Below are 23506 nucleotides of genomic sequence, written 5' to 3' on the forward strand. Positions count from 1 at the left end.
GGCTGAGGAGGCAGGGCTGTATGATGCTAACACTCGGAAGGCTGAGGCGGCAGGGCTGTATGAGTTTGCGGCAAGCACACTACGTAGTAAGAGCAGTCCAACTGCTCCCCTATCAAAACAATGGTTGGAAGAATACTGTAAATATTAGTTTTCCATATTTCTCACATGATTCTAATGTGTATAATGTTCTATTAGTAATTTAACACAGTTCAATAATATTAATCACATCCTATCTCTTTCCAAACTAATAACCTTACAAATGAAAGTTTATTTGTTCTTGCAGAACCAACATCTTTCCTGATCTCCTATATACTATACAACAGTAATAAACTCATGTAAATAAAGCGCAAAGGCAGAGCAGCGGAATTATATAGATGGTTGAATCGTGAGAGTATAAACAGAATTAACAAAATACATTTTATTGTTCCTATTCAAGGGAAAGGTGTAGATAGGATAGCTACAGAAATTTATAGTCCGAGAGAGTTGTGAATTCTAATAGTTTAAAGATCTGTCGGTTAGTATTTGATCTACAATGGTGTCGTGCCTGTAGGATATGCTGAGGACAATGGTGGCCCAAAGCTTGTGGGAGTAACCCAATCAATAATTGGTCTGACCTAAGGTCCACTCCACAAGATGGAACCCATAATCAGCATCACTTGAGTGACCAAGAACCAAAGACTAAAGAGTCCAGGGACTTAGAGTAAAACCAAGTATTACGGGTCAAAAAAAAAAGAAAAAGAAAAAAACATATCAACAAAATGACATTCTGCTACACTCATAGATCAATGCCTTGTTCAACCATCATCAGAGAAGCCTCCTCCTGCACCAGATGAGAACAATTACAGAAACCCAAAGCTAAACATTATATACAGTGAACAACTTCTCTTGTAGCATTAGAAAACCATTAAGTATACTGGAAAATAGAATTGTCTAAGTTACAGACAGATGAATACACACAGGTCAAATGAGTCTTGGGACAGTGGCAGGGTTCTGTTTACCTTTCCCAGTTATAGAGATTAATGTTGATCTGGATTGCTTGATAAATGAGGCCAGCCTGGAGAAGGACTGTTTCAGCCTCCTGTATATTTCCACTAAACATTAGTATGTGGGCCATTTTTGATTCTTTAGATGGAAGGTCTTTTATAACATTGATGTATCGAACTTTATCAATCTAAAAAAGGGAAGAGAAACACATCACAGGTCAGTGACAGTAGAAACACGATAAATTCTTTAAGAAAAAATGCACAGTATATAAACATGCTTCACTTACATCACCAATTGCTGCATAGGCTATTTCTGCAGTAATCATATGGCGATTAGCAACTGCCATGGCTGCTAGGCAAGCCCACATGCTCTGCTCCTAAGTGAAACACAAAAATAGGTATCTTAAGTAGGTAGCTGAGCTAACTACACGCCAGGGGTTCTCAACCTGTGGGCCATGACTCTTTTGGAGATTGCATATCAGATATCCTGCATACCAGATATTTACATTCTGATTCATAAAAGTAGCAAAACTACAGTTAAGAAACAGCAATAAAATAATTTTATGGTTGGAGGTCACCACAACATGTGCTATATTAAAGGGTCATAGCATTAGGAAGGTTGAGAACCACTGTATAATAGTGATACAACTAAGCAATTAATTTACAAATAAAAATTATGAAACATGGAATTTAAAAAACTAATAATAAAATTAAAAGTGATACAGAAGCCAGGGATGGTAGCATACTTTTAATCTCAGCACTTATGAGGCAGAGGCAGGCAGGTCACTGTGAGTTCAAGTTCACCCTGGTCTACACAGCAAGTTTAAGACCAACTAGGGCTAATAGGAAGGCCCTTTCTCAACAAAAGAAAACAGAACAGAACAAAAGATACAGTCCTGCTGACAATTTTCTTAGTCCTACCGTTATTACTCATCTCTCAAAAGGGAGACTAGTACTAGTGCACGCAGTACGAGAGGTACCTTAACAAAGCGGCAGAGCCTCACGGCATCTTCCCACTTGGAACTGCTCACGTATTCATGGAGGATAGCGGGGTACGGCGATATGCTGATGTGGACCAGGGAGCCGTCAGCTCTTCTTATAGTCACCTGATTCCCAACAAAACTCACTATGTGGGGGTTTTTACTATATTCACTGTAGACAACAAAGGGAAACAAAGCTATATTCTGCACAATTTGTTTCATATGTATTACATTAGGGAAACAACTCTAGCATGTATAATCTCAAAACTCCCTAACCCCATTTAACTCCAAACAAAATATATATTCAAATAAACATTTCAATATAACACATAGATAGATAAACAACTGAAGCAAAATACAGCAACAATTTAGAGTGGCAAAAGTTATTCCATATTCAGTTGCTCCACTGCTGACACCTGCAGCGAGCAACTGTCTGGCTCCTTGAGGTAAAGGCTTGTTCCTCTGGGGAGCTGTTAGAGATGGGGCCCAGCAAGACCTGGTGAGGGGCAGGACACTGCCTGTAAAAGCTATCAGAGGGCCCAGCTCCTGCCAGGAGTACCCTTCCCAGCCTAGAGCAAGTGCTTCACCACTCACAGCTGCTACGTGCACTCTGTTGCCACAGACCTGAAAGCAATGGGGCCAATCCATCACGGTCTAGAACCTCCGACACCTTGGCCAAAATATCCATTTTCTTTTTACAAGTCACTTGTCTCAAGTACTGTTACAGGCACAGAGAGCTGACTAACTTCTTCGTCCTTGAATCTTCAATTATACAAATAATTTAGCGACTGGTTTTGAAAATATTTAAAGAGCAAGTGAATAAAAAAAAATTAAGGTGAGCTCCAAAATTATTTTCTCATAGTACAAACATCTAATGAAAAGACTGACATCATTAGTTTGTTGGTACTGTTTTTCCTTGTGTTTCTCACTGTGCAGCCCTGCCAAGCCTGGAATTCACAATGTAGACAAGACTGGCTTAGAACTCACAGAGATCCTCCTGCCTCTGCCTCCCAAAGTACTGGAATCAAAGGCGTGTGCAACCACCTCTGATTAATTTATAAATACTTTTTAAAATAAGCTTTTATTTTGCTATTTCTCTAGTTTTGTTATAGTTGTGAACTTAAACATTAAAAATAAACTCAATACAGATTTGAAAACCAAAATAAGGCTTGGACCTAAGATACCTAACTTGCTGCTTTGTAAAGAGTCAGAAGATTTTTTCTTGAGAATTTAGGAACAATTTTCCTGTCACATTTAGTTGGTTTTTGGTTTTGTTTTTAAGGCTTTTCAGCAACTGTGGTTTAATCTACTTTTAACATCACCCAATATCCAACTGAGAAAACACACTCTTGGAATTATTATAGTCATCGAATATGTGTACTCTGTTGACACAAGTTTATATTGCTGAAAAATCTTAAGACTGCTGTGTTAAAAATCACTAAATCACACTGAGAAAAACCCACCTGAGCTTTCATCAAAAAAGATTAAGCCTGAAAATTATACTCATTTATAAAGAATGAATAAATAGTTCATATTTTATTTTCAATTTGAGTCTATCACTTAAATCTGAACAAACTAGCTTCAGCTGAACAATTTATTTAGTTGAGTCTGATTAAACTTTAAAAAACAAAACACCCAGGAAAAAGCATGGCAATTAGAGCGTTAGTCACAGTATAAAAACCCTGTGCAACCAAACATTACCTGGCATCTCTCTCATACAGTGTCTTGGGCAAAATGTCTCTGTCCACATAAACAGTGTTGGGGTAGTACCATACTGTGAACCGAGTATCCTGAAGTCCACAGAGGATATTGCACGTATCACACCAGGCCAAAGTGTGCACCATGGTTCCTTAATTGAAAAAGAATAGTCATGGTCCATCCGTGTCAATGGAGAGTAGCATCTGCCTTTAAAACCAGCTGGCAAACGAGATCCTACTTAATGTAATACCTATATCTCTGCTTTCTGTGTGTAACAGGGAACAAAAGCGAACACTCTGAAAAATGAAAAACCATGGTAGTCAGAACTATTCTGTTTTTAATCAACAGGTGTTTCAGTGCTGATTTAGTCACAGCTAAAATCTGCTGTTGAAACTGAGTTACAAAGTAATGAAGAAATGTGAGACTAAACCTCATATATTCACACAAACATTAAGTTACTTCATACATGACAGACCATCCTAGAAAACGGGCAGTAATTAAAATTTTAAGTGCATGGAAATTATTTTACCAAGTTTAATGATCTGTTCTTCTTTCCCAAATCGTTTCACTGAGGTGACGTAGAGGTCTCTGTTCTTATCAATGAAAGCAATTTTTCTGTCATTGGTAAGTCCTTTTTGATCCAGAGCAATTTCTGAGATTTCATTCTAAAATTTCAAAAAGTATGTAAGTATTAATTTTAGTGTTTGATATGATTATTTTAATTAGTTATCAGCACATTTCTATTCTTAAGGATCAATTAAATCAACTGTCGTGCTACACACCTATACTCCTAGCATTCAGGAAGCAAGCGACCATGAATGTGAGGCCAGCCTGGGCTACAGTACAAAAGCCTGTATTGAGTGCAGGGGGGGGGGGGGGGAGAACAAAACAACAACAAAATCAATTAAATGTGTTACTTACTTGAATGGTAACATGTCTCTATTACATTATTTCATTATTTTTTAAGCCCAGGGAACATAGATTTAAAGAAAAGTGAGAAATAACCCTTAAGAATGAAAAGGGTTCTCAGAAATGATTACCCCTTATTAAGTAATTTTAAGTTGGTAGTGACTAAGGATTTATAAGCAACACTAAAGTGTAGTTACTTTCCTGGCAACCGAAGGTTCCTTAAAATATCATCAAATAACATCTACTGATACTCTGCAGTAAGAGCCACTGCCCTTTTGTCCTGTCCTTAGCCTACAAAAGCAAACTATACGACAAGTCTCAGTATAATGTGAGAGGTCTACATTAATGAAAAGGTTTCTTATAAAATATATTCTAAATAGATTGCCTAACACCTATATTGTAAAGATTTGTTAAGTAAACTTTAGAAACACCTGGGAATATCTCATGTTTTCAGAACACTAAAATTCACATTTTTTTCCATGTTGTTTCATATGAAACAGAAAACATAAGACCCATAGTCATCTACTGATTTCTTCTGCTTGCAGTGTGTGTGTGTGTGTGTGTGTGTGTGTGTGTGTCAGAAAAAGCTAACAGCAAATAAGTCCAGAATTTATAACTTAGACTTCTAACTCCAGCATCTTTCCTTTTCTACAATAATAGACTATTTCTGGAATATTGAATTAATCTATAATGAGTTAGGAAGATGACTTTCTTAAAACTCAAAACACGTTTGTATTGATTCACTTCAGTTCAATCCACGAGTGATTTGTGTGCTGTGTAACGGTAGATTTCATTCTACTGTGTCTGAAGACTTTGCTAGGAACTCTGCGTTCAACGAGCATCATGACTATACGATCAATAATTGGATCCAGGATTATTTGCATACCACCTATTAAAATAAAGATATACATGTACCTTTATTAAAATTGGCAGACCAGCCATTCTACTTCATAATATATTTTAAAAGAGAGCCCCTATAGACTATAATTCATATTTAAAAATAATTCTTGTTTCATGAAGAGCACTTTGTTAAATACTATGATCCTAATATCCTAGCATTATAGAGATAGAAACATTTCAAATAAACTATATTTACAAAGAAAGAAGTATCTGTTGGACTGGAGAGATGGTTCAAAGTTTGCTGTACAATCATGAAGACCAGAGTTCAGAAGCCACATAATGCTGCTGGCCTAATACTAGCAGTGCAGCCTAAGCTGGCCTTGAACTTGTGGTAATCCTTCTGCTGTAGGGTAATCCTCCTGTGTGGGATTACAAGCATGAACCACCATACCCAAGTACAATGCAAAACTTCATACTTCTTGTGTTATATCCACATGCCCTGAGTAAGTTATAAGATGTAGAAATTACCTACATTCTCATAACTATGAAATTGTAAATTCTTATACTTAGAATATGTGCTCTAGTTAAAAAGTTACCATATTAAAACAAATATTTATTCAATGTTATTAAATGATTCTCACTTTAACCTTTCTTACAAAATAAAGGTTATTTTGACAGCTAAGAAGTTTACTTCTTGTTTTATCTTAATTCTGCTGGGAAAAGTTCTGCTTATGTAGTCTTGATTTAAATGACGATAAACAGGCATCACATTAGTTTTTAGTGGGAAGGCAAACTGACACAGCCTCTTAGAAAGATAATACTCTCTAAAAATAAAGAAAAAATGCTCAAATCCTTTGACACAATATTTGGAATTAATGCCACAGCTATAACAGAGCATGTACAAGACAACACTGTGGTTGCAAAACTCCAGAAACTTCCCTCACTCTTTGGAGCCCCTCACTAGCCCAAGTCTCCTTTAGCTTGCGATCCTCCTTCAACCTTCCCATGCTGGGATGGCAGCTATGCAGCACCATGCCCAGCTGGGCGGGACACTCACACAGCCACCAGCAGGCAGGTTAGATAAACTGACAGTGCCAGACGGTGTTGTATTATATGATGGTGGTTGGGAGTGGGAAAGAACATTACATATTCTAGAAAGACCTCCAAAAATGGTGTTCTGTGGAAAAACTGCAAGGTGCTATGCAGTAAAAACATGTAAGATATTAGTAACTGTGGTACTTACCTGGTAGAATATTGAAAAGTGATATGGGAGACATTTTTCACAATATATTTTAGTGTTTTTTATATTTTTGTCTTACATGACTTTATACATTATTTAAATGTAAAGCAAATAATGACAAAAGGGGGAAATACAACTTAAAATAACAACTTATTGGAATTGCTAAATAACATTAAATGTATCCGTAAGCTCTCACATATCACTTGTTTAAGAGGATAACCTTTATGCAATGTGTCCTTTGTTTAAGAATAAAAACCAAAAGCAACCCACACTTTACAATTTAGGGTGCTTTGTACTTCTATAGCGAATAATTTCCCTCTATAATAAAGAAGTAAAACCCTAAAACCTAAAAAAAAAAAAAAAAAAAAAATGCTGCCTAAGGATACGTCAGAAAGAAAACTGCCACTAAGTTATAAAGACACTTTTGTCTACAAAGTTTAGTAAAATAGAACATATTGCCAGTAATTGGTGGCCCATGCCTGTAATCCCAGCACTCAGGGAGGCAGAGGCAGGAGGATTCCTGTGAGTTTGAGACCAGCCTAGTCTACAAAGCGAGCTCTAGGACAGCCAAGGTTACACGGGGAAACCCTGTCTCAAAAAAATAGAACATGTTATTGAAAAACAATAGAAACCTAGTCAACAAACACACGTCACATCATGTGATGCACGTAACTTGCCTTCATACTGCACTATTTCAGACATTCCCTGACCTTAGTCTTAAGCCATGGCATGTTTAGAAAAAACAAGACATGCACTTATTTTTAAATATTAAATTAGTCTATTTTCCTCCTTAAGGGATAACTTCATTTTAAAAGAAAATTAACTAAGCAGTGGCCATTTATACTAGAAACAGAAAATGTTTATTACCTTATGAGAAAGAAGTTTCCCATCTCCTAAGGGTTTTCCAGTTGATGCTTCAAAAAGAAAGATTACTAGGGAAAAAAAAAAAAAAACCAACAGTGTTTTATTAGAATCATTGCTAGTAAATTCCAGTGGCCCTGTCGTAATTCTTAGGAGAAATTATTTAACTTTATGGACCATAGAACATCTATCAGTAGAAGACCAGCAACATCAAATTTCTACTTATTGAGGAGGTCACATGTTTTTTATGAAAACAGAACTTATTTTTTTTCCTAACACATTTTCCCTAATTAAAACTGTTACTAATGGTTAAGAAAATGGCCCACCGGTTCATCAATGGCAAATCCAAATGTGGATATAACGTTAAATTCCAGTTACTTCTGTCTTAGACCTCTGTAGCAATCATACTCATAAAACAAAATACGCATTAAGTACTTAGCTGCATGATGCCAGGCAATGTACCCCGAGCTGTTTCTATTACACACTCATGTGGAAAAAAATAATAATTTATCCTGTTCTTGGCTGGGAGCTTCAAAACCCCTCAATATTTCTGGAATAATAGGAGTTTCTTTGCTGTTAGTTAGAACAACAGATTCGTGGATACTTTCTTTACTACAGATAGGGTTCACAATCAGAAAAATCAAGCAGCAACTAATAGGATGGAGCTTTTAGGGCTCTGACTTCTGTGGATGAGGAGGTCTAGTGAGTTCAAATGAATGGCCAGTGATGTCAACTCCCAAAGCTCCCTGACAAGAACAAGCAGCTGACACAGAAAGTGAAGGCAATCTCATGAAAAGTACATTCAACTTTAGGGACTGTACGAATTCTGAATAGTCAGGGTTTGAACAAGACTGCAGTATACCAGGTTTGGGAGGAAATGGATTGTCAACAATTGAGTTTTTCCGTAAATCCTTAGTATGTTTTTACAAATCAATGGGCTCAGAGTATCGGCTGGCTTGCCTCAGAGCTACAGGCAGGCCACCTGTAGCTCTATTTTTGTTATAAACCTATTTTTGTTTATAGGTAACCTATTTTGTTTATAGGTAACCTATTTTTGTTATAAACACTTGCTTTGGGAGCTCAGCTAGTTCTCAGTCCGACAATTTCCCAGCACTCTTGAGGGAAGGCTTTAGAACTGTGCTTCCATATTTCTAGCGAACCCTTTAAATCTTAACATTAACTTAGAGCGAAAAAAGAGGCAACAGCTATTATGGTTCAGATCGTAATGACCTCAGCCTGCCACTCCGGACAAGAGGCGCTGCAGTCTAAGGAAGGAAGGCAGGTATTAGGTGTGCCTCCGGAGGGAACACACCCTAACCTTTCCACTTTCTGGCCTTCCAGACACCAAGGTGAGCGCCTCTGCTCTCCCATGTGTTCCTCCCCATGATGATCTTTCTTGCTACAGGCCGGAAGCAACAGGGTCAAGTAACCATGGGCTGAAACTCCTTACACTGTGAGCACAAATAAACATTTCTATCTTGTAACTCAGGCAGGGAAAGCAAACACATGTGTAAATAAGATGTAGTTTATAAAATACTGACTTTCTATCAGATGACTATTTTACATTATTTCTTAAGCAGTTTTCTTTTTGAAGGCTGTTAGCAATGATTTATTTTCCTAAATGCTAATTAGGAGAACTATCTCCCATGATGAAATGTGGAAGATACTTCCAAGATTAAATTATTTCCCTAGATATTCAAGAATTAGTCTTAAGACAAGACTTTTAGGGCCAACAATTTTAGAAAAAAGAATTGCAAATTTTTACAAATCCAAACCACTGTATCATTTTATATCTGTTAGGATGGCTACTATAAATGCCACAACAAAAAGAGAGAGGAAAATGTCAGTGAAGATATGGAAAAATTGGGGGAAAAATTTGCACACTGCTTGATGTTCATAGTAATGCAAAATGGTGTTACTGCCATAGATAACTGCGTGGAAGAAGCTCAAAAAGTTATACGGAAAACTCCAAGTGATCTAGAAATCAGCTTCACTGTGGGAGGCGCTGGTCGCTGCATCTCGGTTCAGCATTCTCAACGGCCATTGTATCATTACTCACAACGGCCTTATGTGGAGACAGTCAGTCTGAGCAGCAGATGAGAAAAACGTGCTGCGTGTGTGCGTGATAGAGCTGGTCAGGAGGGAAGAGGAGTGGGGAGGGAGAGAGGGGAAAGGAGAGAGAAGAGACATGCACCCAGAAATATCATTCAGCTTAAGAAAAGAATAAAAGAAAAGAAAGCCCTGCACATCTGGAAGACAGGCTAGGTGAAAGAAGGCAGCCACCAAAGAACAAATACCGCATAATACAAACACCTTACCACTGTAAGGTGCCTAAAACAGTGAATCTTATAGAGGCAGACAGCGGGACAGTGGTTGCCAGAGCGGGCGAAAGAAATGGATGTAAAGTTTCGGTAATGCAAGGTGAGCGAGGTCAGGACACTGCACCTGCAGTTACCCAGGGTCAGCCTGAGTGTTAAGTGTAAAGTTCAAGTAGTAAATGGTCCAGCTCAGTGGGGGATGCCTGCCCAGCATGGGTGCTGACCTCTCTGACCTCTCCCGCCCTCTGGTTCATGCTGACCCTTAAATATCGCCTTATGTGAGTTCCTTTTATGTGCCAATCACTCCCACCCTAGGCTCTTTCTGTTGGTCTGTTCTATCAGTTACTGTCCCTAGAAACACTGCCTCTCCTTCACTCTGAGTAGCTGCTTAGAGCGCCTCCTTAGCCAACAGCCAACGGTAAATTTGTTCACTGACCTGTGTTTATTTCCTGGATTGTCACTCTCTCTCTCCCCTCTCTCTCTCTCTCTCCTCCCCCTCTCTTTTAAGATTTACTTAATGGTTAGTGTTCTGTATGCCTGCACACCAGAAGACGGCACCAGACATCATCATAGATGGTTGTAAGTCACCATGTGGTTGCTGGGAATTGAACTCAAGACCTTTGGAAAACCAGCCAGTGCTCATAACCTCTGAGCCATCTCACCAGCCCTGGATTGTCGATCTTGATCACCACTGTATCTTCAACTTCTAGAAAAGTACTTGGTATGCTGCACTTAACAATATCTGCTTGATAAAATGGTTTCATGTACCACGGCATTACAAAACACCGGAATACTTTCTTTTTATACACACTAACACAGCCTAGATTTTTACATGAAAAATTTACATTATTCATACCCTTCTTTTACTTTATTAATTTAAAATATTAATTAGAAAATATATAAAGAAAATAAATGCCACAAGGGAGAACATTTGCCATATTACTAAATCAATAGATAGAAAAGGAGTATCCAACAAGCTTAAACACTTAAGAATTAACACATATTTTAGAACCATAATCTTGGAATAAAATTCTGATGAATACATAAAGATTTATTTACCACCGTCCTTGGATATTGACACAACATATATTTGTTCCATTAGCACTGACAATTTTAATTTTTATTTAATTCCTGTTTAGAACAAATCAGAGAAGTCATAATTTTTCCACATTTTTTAATATATAAGGAGGTGAAAAAATGAAACTTTATGAAAAAATTTTCTTAACACTATAAACTGCATGAAATTTGGATATGAAAAATACAAAAGGATAGACTTACTTTTTTCATCAGCTTTGTCTTTTATTGCTATCGTGTCATTACTCAGAGACACAGTCTGTGCATTCAGAATATCTGTCCTCATTCCAGGGAACTTTGGAGAAGAAATGAAGCGCCCTTCGTAAGAATGCAAATAGATCCCACCACCATCTACCAGAAGAAAATGTCTAAAAAAATACGTGAGTAAAGATGTTTTAATAGAAGATACTATAATTTTCACTTCCATATTAAAGAAGAGTTTATTGTTTGGGAAAAATCTAAATCCTACAATTACAATAAGTATTTAAATAGTGGAATATTCAAAAACTGAAACTCGGTTTGGTTCTGGGGTTTTTGTTTTGGTCTGGTTGTTTTTTGGTTTTCCGAAACAGGGTTTCTCTGTGTAGCCTTGGCTGTCCTAGAACTCCGTCTGTAGATCAGGCTGGCCTCAAACTGAGAGACCTGCCTGCCTCCGTCTCCCAAGTGCTGGGATTCTCCTGAGAATCTGTTGAGGCTCTGAAGATGACACGACTCAGTTCCTGTTCTGTGCCTTCGGCTTTCTCTGTCAGTCACTTGCCTGCTTGTAACTGCAACAGCAGCTAGGCCCGGCAGCATCAACCCTGTTCTGGTTTATTTACAAAATGATTTACAGGTGTGCTGGGCTGGAAAACCTGCTAATGAGCTGTACAACGCTGCTGGGGTGACAAGAGCAGAGACAGGTGAAGGGTGAGAGTCTGTGCAGAGGTTTTACACACATCTGTTGTAGATAAATACAACTGCATCTCCACCCTTCACTGAGTCTTATTGTGTAGCTTTTCTACACCTGACCTTGGCCCAATGAGAAGTTTTTGGAGCAGGTTTTCTAAGTTTTATCTCTGACCCAGTAGGAGATCATTGTGCTTAATAAATTGATTGACAGTTTTTATTTCTTAAAATTGTGGCTCCTGGAGTAACAGCGAGTCCTACTTTGCTCGGGTGAATCACCCAGTTTCACATTACTGAAGGACTTGCCAGGAAACCCAACTTTTCACATTTCAGGCCACGGCCTAGCACTAGCTCATGAGATCAATGAGTTTCAACCACTATTTAAGAATGAAAATAGAGCTGAGGGTATTGCTCAGTCTCAAAGTATGTGCTGAGCACATGCAAAACCAGGGGTAAGTCTCCAGCACCACGGAAGGACAGGGGAAGGAGGGAGGAAGGGCAGCGGAGCACTGCTGAAGTTGGTAGTGCAGTCCTCACCTGGAGCACTCTTACATGTTGATATAAACTTAGAGAAAATGTATTTGAATAGAAATGGAAAAGGAAGAACAAACAGAAACAAGACCTAAGTAATTCTCCTGTTTTGTTGTCATTCTTTCATATTGTTACTCTAATGTTACCAATACTGAGCTTTTCTAAATATTTACAGTTACTATCTACTTAATTTCTTCATTTTAATTTTTAATGCAGTGAATGTTGATATATACATAACTTTCAGTATCTTAAGAATATAAAGAAATTCTGGGAATAAAACATTTCATTACCACCATTCTACTTTTTAAAAAAATTATTAAACATATAATAGAAACAGACTGATTCCAATGACTACTATATCATTTTGTGAGATTTAAAAAAAAGGATTTATTTCTATCTTACATATGTATATGAGTGTTTTGCTTGCCTATATATGTATGTACATGCATGCAGCTCCCATGGAGGCCATGAGAGGGCAGCAGATCCCCAAGGATGATTTTCAGAGGGTGGGAGCCACCAGGTAGGTGCTGGGAACTGGTCCCAGCTGCAGCCAGTGCTCTTTCGAGCAGAATCACCTCTGCAGCCCTTGTGAGATGCTAAACAGTAATTTACTATTACATGAGCTATCTAAACCCTAAATCCATTAGTGAGCATATAAACAAATTACCTTTCTGCCTGCAGAATTAAACTAACAGTTCCTTCTTTGAGATCAAATATAAGTGGTGTATTCCAGTTCTTCGTACTAAAAGATCAATGAAATGAATTTTATTAGCACTTCAAATATCAAACATATTTTAATAATCAAGCATTACTCATCTTAAATAGTAAGTTTAATTTCACAAAGTATCATATGTATATTTCTATTAAAGCACTTAACGCATTATTCTAAAAATGTTCATTCACATGTCTGTATCTTCAACTAAAAGGCAGAGATTCTACGGCCCCAGCAACTAGTACACAATAGGCTTTCAGTAAGTGCTCACTTAGAGTACAAGAATTTAGGAATCCCAAGAATAAGCCCTTGCTCTGCTGTTCATTAGCTCTGAGTTTGGGCAGGCCAACTAACATTTCTCCTCTGAAAAAGAACAGCAGCAGAGCACACTGAAGATGGGTTAGAAAAGTCTGGACTAAATACTGCAACATCGCCCAGCCATGTGACTTTAACAAGCTAAGCTTCGGGGGCACCAAGCATGGTGTGCACACCTTTAATCCTAGCACTCAAGAGGCAGAGACAGGTGAATCTCTGAGGCTGAGGACAGCCTGGTCTGCACAGTGAGTTCCAGGGCAGCCAAATCTGCACAGTAAAACTCGGCCTCAAAAAACAAAAATAATATTTTGGACATAATTATTTTTCCTATAGCTATCCCAGTGTTTTGTTGGGTTAAAACAAAATTATTTCTGTACTCTCTGAAGTACTCTCTACTACCATGCTTACTCAAAAATATGACGAGTAGATGCACAAATAACTCCTTTTATTTTTAATAGGATAGCATGATTCAAAGACTAGGGGAAAGGCAGACATGGTGGCTAGTGTCTGTAATCCTAGCAGTCAGAGGCAGGAGAACAACAATGAGCTCAAGGTCAACTTGGGCTACACAGTGAGTACTAGGCCAGCCTGGATTAGAGTGAGACCTTGAACAACAAAACCAAACTGGGCTGAGAGAAGAAACATCTAGAACTGAACTTGTTTTATAGTTTAAAATGTTTTCTTATTCTTAGTAACTTTTACAGAACCTGTCCTGTTTTTTGAGATAGTTTCATGCAGACTGGGATAGGCTTACAGAAGCTGTAAGGTGCTAATGGCCTTGGACTCCTGATCCTTCTATCTCCGCCATCCAAGTGCTGGGGTTACAGGCACGCATCACCCATTCTTCCTGTGTTCAAGCATGCGGCTGCAGACGCAGGTGCACCTTTCCGCCTTACAGATAAGAAGGCCCTCTCAGAAGCAGAAGCTCAGCATGCCAGCCTGGCTGGCTGGCCGCCAGCTCACCGACCTGCATGTCTCTGCCCTACAATACAGGTATGTGCAGCTTTGCCCAGCTTTTTCTTGGGTGCTGGAAATTCAGACTCAGATCCTCGGACTTGCAAGGAAGCTCTCTTACCCACTGAGCCATCTCCCCAACAGCCTCCCCACTCCTTAGAGATTAACCCTCATTTTCACATAAAAGATAGAAAAAGAGAAGACTGCAGAGAGTAAACACACACTGGTGTACAACTGAGGGCTGGCTCACAGTTTGATACCTCTTTCAGAAAGTAATGCAAGCATATGGCGAAACAACAAAAGAATGTAGCAGTTCTGATAGTAATGGCTACTCAAAACTAGTGCCAGTAATCGCTCTAATAAAGATAAGCGTGTTTGTGTTTCAGGAAAACTCAGTTTTCTTCCTTAGTCATTAGAATTAACCTTCATTTTCTATCTAGAGCTCATCAGAAAAGTGATGGTTATGTGGGAGTTTTTGAAAAAAAAAAAAAAAAAAAGGACTCTTAGGACTGTTTAGCTTAGTATCTTCTTTGATTTTTTTTTTCCCCTGAATTATCACTGTTCTCCCGGCTTGTCATTTAAGAAAACAATTCACCTAGCTTTAAGCCGTGCTTCTTTCTCCACTCTCCACTGCCTCCCACCTTTCGGTACCCCTGGCATGGTTACTACCAACCCACAGATTCTGATTGGTTGCAGATTTATACAAATTAAGCGGAACTGGAGCAGCTGTCAATAAAGTTCAATACTGTTACATTATGAATGACCGGGCCTTCGGATAGCAATGCAACACTTTCATATACTTCACTTCACTATTCAGAACACCGTAAGTGCCTACCGCATACTGAGCTAAGCACTGGGCGGACGGCAGAAAGACACTGTCCTCCTCTACCGCCACATCTGCCAAATAGCCAAACTATAAATACACAGCAGGGTAAAAGCAAACACATTTTTTTAATGTCCTTAACAAAAACTCCTGAGAGAATGAGTGCTTTCTTGAGTTTTCTGGATAGATTAGATGGTAGAATGCTAACCTGGCCTGTAGTAGTTAAAATAAGGATTTTGGAAGTTGACTTTTAAATACAGCCAATTGCCTAAAAGTGAGATTATACAAACTCCCTATGATAGGCAGATTATGTTCAAGCAAAGGTAAGAAATGCTTGGGACTCATCACTTGAGCTTCACCTACCCGGCTTATTGTACAATGGCAAGCTGTTTACATCTACGCTAGCTATGAGGTGGCAACAGCACATACTGACCACCATTTGGCATCTCCTCTCCATGTTCAGCAAAATCACACTGGTAGCTTAAAGTCACTGTAGATTACATCATCATAATCACGGCCTGCAAATCAAGTCTGCTTCCAGAAAGCAGTGCTTACGAGCACACCGACAGCAGGTGTGTATTAAATTCCCAGGCATGTTCTCAGTTTATTGCCATTCTAGTGTGGATGGCACTGAACATATTTTCTTTCACTGTTTCTGGACAACTTCGTGTCACCAGTGTGTTATGGCTACTATAACCCCATGTCCTTCCTGGGTTCTTTCCGCCTGCCAGCCATCTTCTTCACGGGGCGTCTGCACTAAGGCCTTGGCTTTGAGGTAAGTCTTCAGAGCTATGAGTAAACAGCACAACACGTGAGAGGTTTCCAGCTTTAAAAGTGAGTATTAGCCTTAAAGCACAGACTTTGTTAGCTCTGTTTTCATTGTGTATAGCTTGGGGTTTTTCCTCATTTCCTAGTCTGAAATATGGTGCTAATCAGTAAAGTTTTGCTAAAGTTAAGGTAAAACCAAACAGTATTGATATGAACACTTAAAAATAAATCTCTCATCACTGACAAAAACTCAGGAGTTCTAGGAATACCAAGATGCTTACGAGAACACGTAGCACTGAAGAGACGTCGAAACGACCAAGTGTGCATAGTTCAGAGATGCTTTAATGACTCTGTCACGGAACTCCAGCAAATCCACCGCATCATTGAGAACATTTCGAACCTGAGCAAAGAAGAGGAGGAGAGTGGGGGGGAGGGGGAAGAGATGGGAGGGGAGGGGGAAGGAAATGGGGAGGAGAGGGGAGGGACAGGACGAGAGAGGAGGGGAAGAAGAGAAGAGAAAAGAACAACACTTTTAAAAATCAAAATTTTAAATAGATAAGCTAGTAAAATTTTAATATGCATGAAAAATTCAATGTGCCCTTAATTACCTAAGCATACAAAAAAGAATTCATCTAGGCATAAGCTGATATACTTTGGTATAAAAATCAACCAAGAAAGTACAGATACAAAAAAACTCTTAGAAATAAATAGAAAGACCTATAAGGATTTTTAATCTTCATGCCAAACGATGTAGAAATGCGATGAAGTTAAAAATGCTCCAGCGCTGAGATGCAGTTAGAGGGTGACATATAGAAGCTGGAAAGAGACCATATGATTTCTGTCCAAAAAAGAATATCTCTTTTTTGGTTAGATTTTACTTCAAATTTTAAGTTCTTAAAAGAGAGAGAGATAATTGCTTTAAAAATTAAAAGCTAAGGAGTACTGGTTTTATAAATAAAATAATTAAAAAGACTGTATAGTAAAGAAGTCAAGCTGCACAGAGAAGGAAAGCTTCCATGTGAGAGAACAGGTAATAAAGAAGGCTAAGAAGCAGCTGGAGTCAGGCATGGTGCGCGCCTTTAATCTCAGCACTCAGGAGGCAGAGGCAGGTGGAGCTCTTTGTTCCTGGGCAGCCTGATGTGTTGAGTGAGCTCCAGGACAGCCAGGAAAGGCTAAACAGAGAAGCCCTGACTCCGGGCGGGGGGCATCTGGAAAAGGAAGATTCAAAACACTTCCTAGGGAAGAGAGGAATCTCATTGTGCATGATCTACAGAGGCAGTCTTGAAGCTGCTTTAAGCTGGCATAGTTGGCATGACCCAACTGGCACCCACTGTCCTTTACATCCAGTTATTGGGTTCCTGAGCTGAGTCAATCACAACCGTTATTTTGTGTATCATGGCAAACAGCCCATCGCCACCACTGTGTTACACCCTGTTTTCAGGGTCTTGGGCTGATTTGCTCATTCTTTGTTTCCTCTTTGTGTACTCTTGGTCAGTCCCTCTGGGAGCTGACCTCCAGCCTACACTCATTCATTCTGAGTCTGTGCAGCACCAAGAACCACTGAAGAAGAAGCTTCTCTGGGCAGAGCTGATGCTGGCACTGACCTCACTGAGCACTTTCTGGCTCTACCCACTTTGCTGGATATTTCATAATTTAATTTTCTTTACAGCTGAATAAAGTTCAATTGTGAAAAAATATCTTACAAACATTTAGAGCTGACAAACTTGCAAGGATTGTAGCATTGGGCTGCATTAGTCAAAAATTCTGCAGTCAATGAACAACATAAATATAAAATAAAGAATATAAAAAATAAAAATACATTAAAATAATATTTAAATATATTAATATATAAATATATAAAATATAATAAACAAGAAAGAAGTGGATAAGTTAAGCTCTCCTAAACTCTGGGTGCGATCAAAAGGCATAAATAAGCTTACCATGAAAATGAAGAAACAAGGAAAGACAGTGTAATGATACCACAAACTAGCCACTCTTTATATTCTCACTAACAATGGAAGAAAGACAGAAGTCACATTCTACTAAGCAGGGCTTTAAATTTCTGTGTTCTGAGTATTTGTGGGACCCTCAACTCCTGTTGTGGTATTGGTAGGAAATCAATCATGCCTTTGAAAATGTGGCCCTTGCCACTCTCAAATGAGGACACAGCAAGAAGGTTCCAGCTGTGAGACAGAATGTGCCCTACTGGGACACTAAATCTTGGACTTCCAGCCTCTAAAACTATAAGGGAAAATCTGCTGCTTACAACCTACCAAGTTATGATATTCTGATAGCTTGGCATGCTACATACATATTCCCCAAACATCATGCCACGAGACAGCAAAAGTGCATGCAGATACACTCTCTATTACAGCATTCTCGTTCTAGAATACTCTCTCAAAGATACATGAGCAAAACCACGGAACAGCACCTGTGCAGGCTGCTCACAACAGCCCTATCAATAAAGCAAAAGACTAGAAACAGCCCGAATGTCTGCCAGCAGCCTGAACAAACCACAGTGCATTCACACATGCTACACAGTTAGAAAACAAAATGAACTCTAAAGTGGCAGCACAAGATAGAGAATAGTACGCTTAGTATGTTAGCCTCTATCCAAAAATGAAAGGATGTTCACAGATATAGATATGCTTATATTTTTAAAAACAAAAAATATTAATTAGAACTCAAGAACACAAGAATAACTTCCTTATATTTGTAGAATTGTTAACATCTTTGGAACCAAAAGAATTTTTATGAGATAAGAACAAATAAAAAAGTAAGTTCTCTGTAACATTAAACATGAACTAGGACCTTCAGTATAAACCCATGATTTATTTTTATCTGTGAAAAGCAAGTCCATCTTGTCTAGAAGTCATGATTACTCAGCATCAATAATTGCATGTAGCTCCCTATTTTAGTTTCCATGTAAACACTTCTTCCGTAAACTCAAGGCCTGTCTGAAACTATGGCGCAGCAGACTAGACAAACCTCAGCCACAAGAGCTAATTGAGAGCGCACGGTGTGCACTGTCACAATTTTAAATTCATGGCAAATCTGTTCTGTGCTGAGTTTTGAGGTGTTCCCATGTCTCTGTTCAATGCAGGGATGCTCTCAATTAATCTCCTGATTCTTACCACCTTATATTTTGTTATGAGGAAATACACAAAAGAGGGCTGGACTATTATCATGTCTCACCAGAAGGAAAGGAAGTCCTTTCCTTCCTTGAAATCACATCAAAAGAAAAAAGAGCAATTGGCCAAAGACGTAACAATTTTAGCTTTAAATAAAATAATGCCTTCGACATCAAAATGTTGAAGCTGAAGCTGGAGCGATGGCTCAGTAGTCAAGAGTATACAGTGTTCTTGCAGAGGACCCAAGTTTAGTTATGAGCACCCACACTTGGGTGTCTCACAACCTCTTATAACTTACAGCACCAGAGACTCACTGTGCTCATCTAGCCTCACAGACAACCAAACACAGGCACACACACACATACACACCATTAAATAAATAACACAGGCACACACACATATACACACCATTAAATAAATAACACTGGCACAAACACATATACACACAATTAAATAAGTACTTTTTCTCATTTATTATTTTATTGACTTTACATCCTTACAGCCCCTTCCCTCCTCCCCTCCCAGTCCTACCCCCTTTCCCTCCCCTATCCTCTCCTCAGAAGAGGGGAGCTCCCTTTCCATCCACCCCAGCTCATCAGGTTGCATCAGGACTGAACGTGCCTCCTTCTCCTGTAGCCTGGCAAGGCAGTTCCACCAGGAGAAGGTGATCAAAAAGCAGGCTAGTGAGTCCATGTCCCATGCAGTCCCTACTTCCCTTACTAGAGGACTCATATGAGGCCTAAGCTTCCCATCTACTACGTCTTTGTAGGGGGCCTACGTCCAGTTCATGCGTGGTCTTTGGTTGATGCTTCAGTTTCAGCAAACGCCTCTGTGTTAAATAAATAATTTTAAATGTTAAAATATATGTTTATAATGATAACATCAACAACACAAAAGAAGCTCACTGGGAGTTCCGGAAAATTGGCTCATTATTCAAAAAATTGTAAATAAAAGAAAATAATTCAGCACTTGTCTCATCTCTGGGAAACCAGATAGTTTATGAGACTAAATCCTTGAGAGATGAAATCTAGCTACTAAACAGGGGAAATGCTAGAATTACATATAAGCGTGTTACAACCTCTAGTGAAACCTGGGACTAAACAACTATGGTCCATGGCTTGGACACACACTAACAGCATCCTCTATGACAGACAAACCAGGCTTACCACCTAGAGAGAATGAAACATCTTAACACTAAAAGAGACAAGTGGACACATGTGCCTTTTGAAGTGACGCAAAAGGAAGGGCATGGCACCATCCTACAAAGTATTATTTTGTAAATATCAATATTAAAAAATAAAATTTTGAGACAGGGTCTCACGTATCTCTAGCTGGCCTTGAACTCAATAAGCAGCCAAAGATGACCTCAAACTGCTGACTCTCTTGCCTCCACCTTGGGGCCTGTTCCACCACACCTGGTTTATACCGTGTTAGAGATAGAACTCAGAGCTTTGTACTTGCTGGTAGTCTATCAAAAGCATCTTCCTTGGGTGTGGACAAAGTGGGACGGGAGAGCTGAGAAGAGGTGACTAAAATCCATTGTCTGTAGGAAGCTGTCACAGAGTAAACATATTTTAAAAGGAATGCAGAGCATGCTTTCAGTGCCTGTGGACGCCACTGTCACCACAAGGCTCCCCAGAAACCTTCTTACAGATCCAAAATTCTCTGTTTTCTTAGAAACATTTTCAAGACAGAATGATTCATAACAAACTACAGAAATGATTCCTGAAAGGACAGTCTTTAGTAGAATGATTTTTAAAAAAAGAGAGTTTAAGGAACATAATATATTAATCTCCTTAGCGCAACATGAAATCCTATGAAACAAACTGATGGTTAATAAACCTTTAAGAAAATCCCATATTTTAAAAAGTCCTGCTATTATTCAAATTATTGTAAGTTTCTTAATTCTTAATTCTTATTTTCTTAGAGTTTACGAAAGCAGAATATTCATTTTTTTGTGATACAATAGAGCCAATCTATTATGAAATATCCCAGACACAACAGCAAAACTAAAGATAGTGCAATATAACAGCTTTAATAATATTGAATCTCAGCCAGCAGGTGTACAAGCTTTTAATCACAGCACTTGAGAGGCAGAGGCAGGCAATTTCTGTGAGTTCAAGTCCAGTCTGGTCTACAGAGGAAGTTCCAGAGCTACGTAGTGAGACTGTCTAAAAAATAAATAAATGGAAGGAAGGAAAGAAGGAAGGAAGGAAGGAAGGAAGGAAAGAAAGGAAGGAAGGAAGGAAGAAAGAAAGAGAACCTTACATAGTAACGTCTTATACTGGATTTTAAAATGTGTATGTTACTCTGTTCAGCTCCAGGCTGTTGCGGGAATAATCCCCTAACACTTACGACTACTTTATGTAGCCCTGTTCCTGCTTCTCCCCTTGGGGTGTCCAGGTTCATCGCAAACTGAGCTGGACTGGAGAGAGGGGCGCTTAGCTGGTGGTGAATGCGTGAATCGTAGAATCCTGCTCAGAGGTGGGTGTGTGAGAGAAAGCCTTCTCAGGACAGCATCAGTGAGACAGACATGGGGGGGGGGGTATTTACCCCCTGAGGAGGCGGCCAGGGTCTCTGGGACGAGTGTGTGGCGTGTCCACTGGCCAGAGCAGGGGTGTTGGAAGCTGCGTCACCTGCACACTCAGGGCTGCAGGGTGGGGGTTGGGGCACCTCATAAGGTCAAACAAGGGGTGAAGCCTGGTAACTGTAAAGTAATAAAGTCTTAATAAGGTTGATGGAAGGGCAGCAACTATATGGTGCCAGGCTGGGAATGAGGAGCCAACTTCTGCCATTCTCAATATCTGGGGTTGATGCTCTCCTCTACTCTTCCATTATGGGCCCATAATACTTACACTTCCTCACTATATTTAGATATTTCAGTTTGATATAACTAAAATATCCTCAATACTCGCTTAATTCTATATAAGACTATGCTGGCAGCAGCAGCTACTACTTATTTTTGTTTCATCTACATAATCTCCTTTAATCCTCCATTGTTTGCTCTATTATTCACTCAATCTTTACGAGAAATGAAAAGACTAAGAATCTTATCTTGAACTTTGGCAGCTAATAAACATCAAACCCATATTCCATACCAAAATTTGGGTAAAAACAAAGAAATGAAAGCAAGCTGCCCAGGAACTGCCTTGTCTCCTTCAGCAGCAACCCTAAGCTCTTCTTCCAGACAAAGATACCAGCTTTCTCTTTTGAAACTAATTATTTGTTGGAAGGCCACCTGATAAACAATACATGAAAATGTATTCTCATCCCATGAAAGCCGACATTAGGAAAATAGGAACTTGTGACTGGGAACCTAAGAACTAGGAACTAGGAACTAGGAACCTAGCAGCCGCCAGGTCAAGGTCTACATTTAATAGTAACGACTCAACACAATCTCTAGGTCACTTCTGATCCTGGGTTATTAAAAAAAAAATTTGACTTTATGTCTTGCCTGCAGCGTCTCTGGCTCCTCTCCCCTGCTTTGCTAAAGCGAGCTGCCATGGCATGAGCTGCCATATGGAAAAGCCCCATACACAGAACTGAAAGAGAGACCTGCCGAGTGACCACCAAGAATCTGAAGCCCTGAGTTCTAAAGACTCTGGTGAAATGAAAGCCAATCATCCTTCAGATAAGCCTTGATCTTACCCACACCTCCACTGCATCCTTGAGACCCTGAGCCACAGAAGCTAAGCAAACCGTCAGTAGAAGCCTACTCACAGGGACTGACAGAACATATGTTCCAAGAAGTTTTTGGCTTTTCCTGTAAGAACGTGAACTGTCCCCCATACTAGCCCTAGGTGTGGTGCTGCTTTAGGAGATCTTGGTACCTTCGGGACATAAGCCTAGCTGGCAGGTCTGAGGCTGTGGATGTTGGGCCTAAGAGTTGCAGGCCAGCTCTCCTTCTGCCTAAGGTCACTTGCTTCCTGATTGCTACAACAATGTGGCCAGCTACGCCCACCCTGCAGCCATGCCTCCTCATCCTTTCTCTGTCTCTCTTGTATACTTCTCTTAGTAACTCTGTCTCGCTCTCTTTCAGGAGGGGAAAGGCGTTTGCCTAGAATCAAGTATTTCCTGATTCCCCTTTGTGCCATTCCTTCCACTAGACTCAGTTACTAGGTGGTTTAGAGGAGGCTGACTTTCCCCTCCTTCAGCCAAACCGAGCTGAGCATGTGAGACAGGAATCTTGGACTCCTGCCGGAATTACCAAAAGAAATGAGCTTTCGGACTTAACCTGGTAGGGTGCAACACTAGAAATACCAAAAGCACAAAATAGAGAAGGCCTTTCTTAAAATGAGGCCAATTACGGGGAAGACAAGACTAAAAGAGAGCGTGATGAATCCTGCTGACATTATTTGATCTACTGAACCAATAATGCCTCAGCTCAGCCTATCTCTTGACTTTACATAAGCCAACCAATTTCTTCTTTCCCTAATTTCTCACCTTAAATTAATTTGCATTAATGTATGGGGTAGTTTTAAGAC

At 39.4% G+C, this 23506-nt stretch overlaps 1 protein-coding gene across 1 annotated transcript in view; it reads right to left on the reverse strand.

Annotated features, from left to right (window-relative positions):
- Ift80 (intraflagellar transport 80) overlaps positions 1–23506 on the reverse strand; it is an 84843-nt gene that overhangs the window by 15695 nt on the left and 45642 nt on the right. Inside the window, exons 10-18 of the mRNA XM_055596894.1 lie at positions 16173–16291; positions 12987–13061; positions 11108–11271; positions 7518–7582; positions 4191–4326; positions 3665–3812; positions 1964–2135; positions 1271–1360; positions 999–1171 (exon numbers count right to left, since the gene is read on the reverse strand). Coding sequence (XP_055452869.1) covers positions 999–1171; positions 1271–1360; positions 1964–2135; positions 3665–3812; positions 4191–4326; positions 7518–7582; positions 11108–11271; positions 12987–13061; positions 16173–16291 — 1142 coding nt within the window. The remainder of the gene's footprint in view (positions 1–998; positions 1172–1270; positions 1361–1963; positions 2136–3664; positions 3813–4190; positions 4327–7517; positions 7583–11107; positions 11272–12986; positions 13062–16172; positions 16292–23506) is intronic.

This window comes from Psammomys obesus, unplaced genomic scaffold (genome assembly GCF_907164565.1).
Source record: "Psammomys obesus unplaced genomic scaffold, mPsaObe1.curated_primary_1811, whole genome shotgun sequence".
In the NCBI taxonomy this organism is placed as follows: Eukaryota; Metazoa; Chordata; class Mammalia; order Rodentia; family Muridae; genus Psammomys; species Psammomys obesus.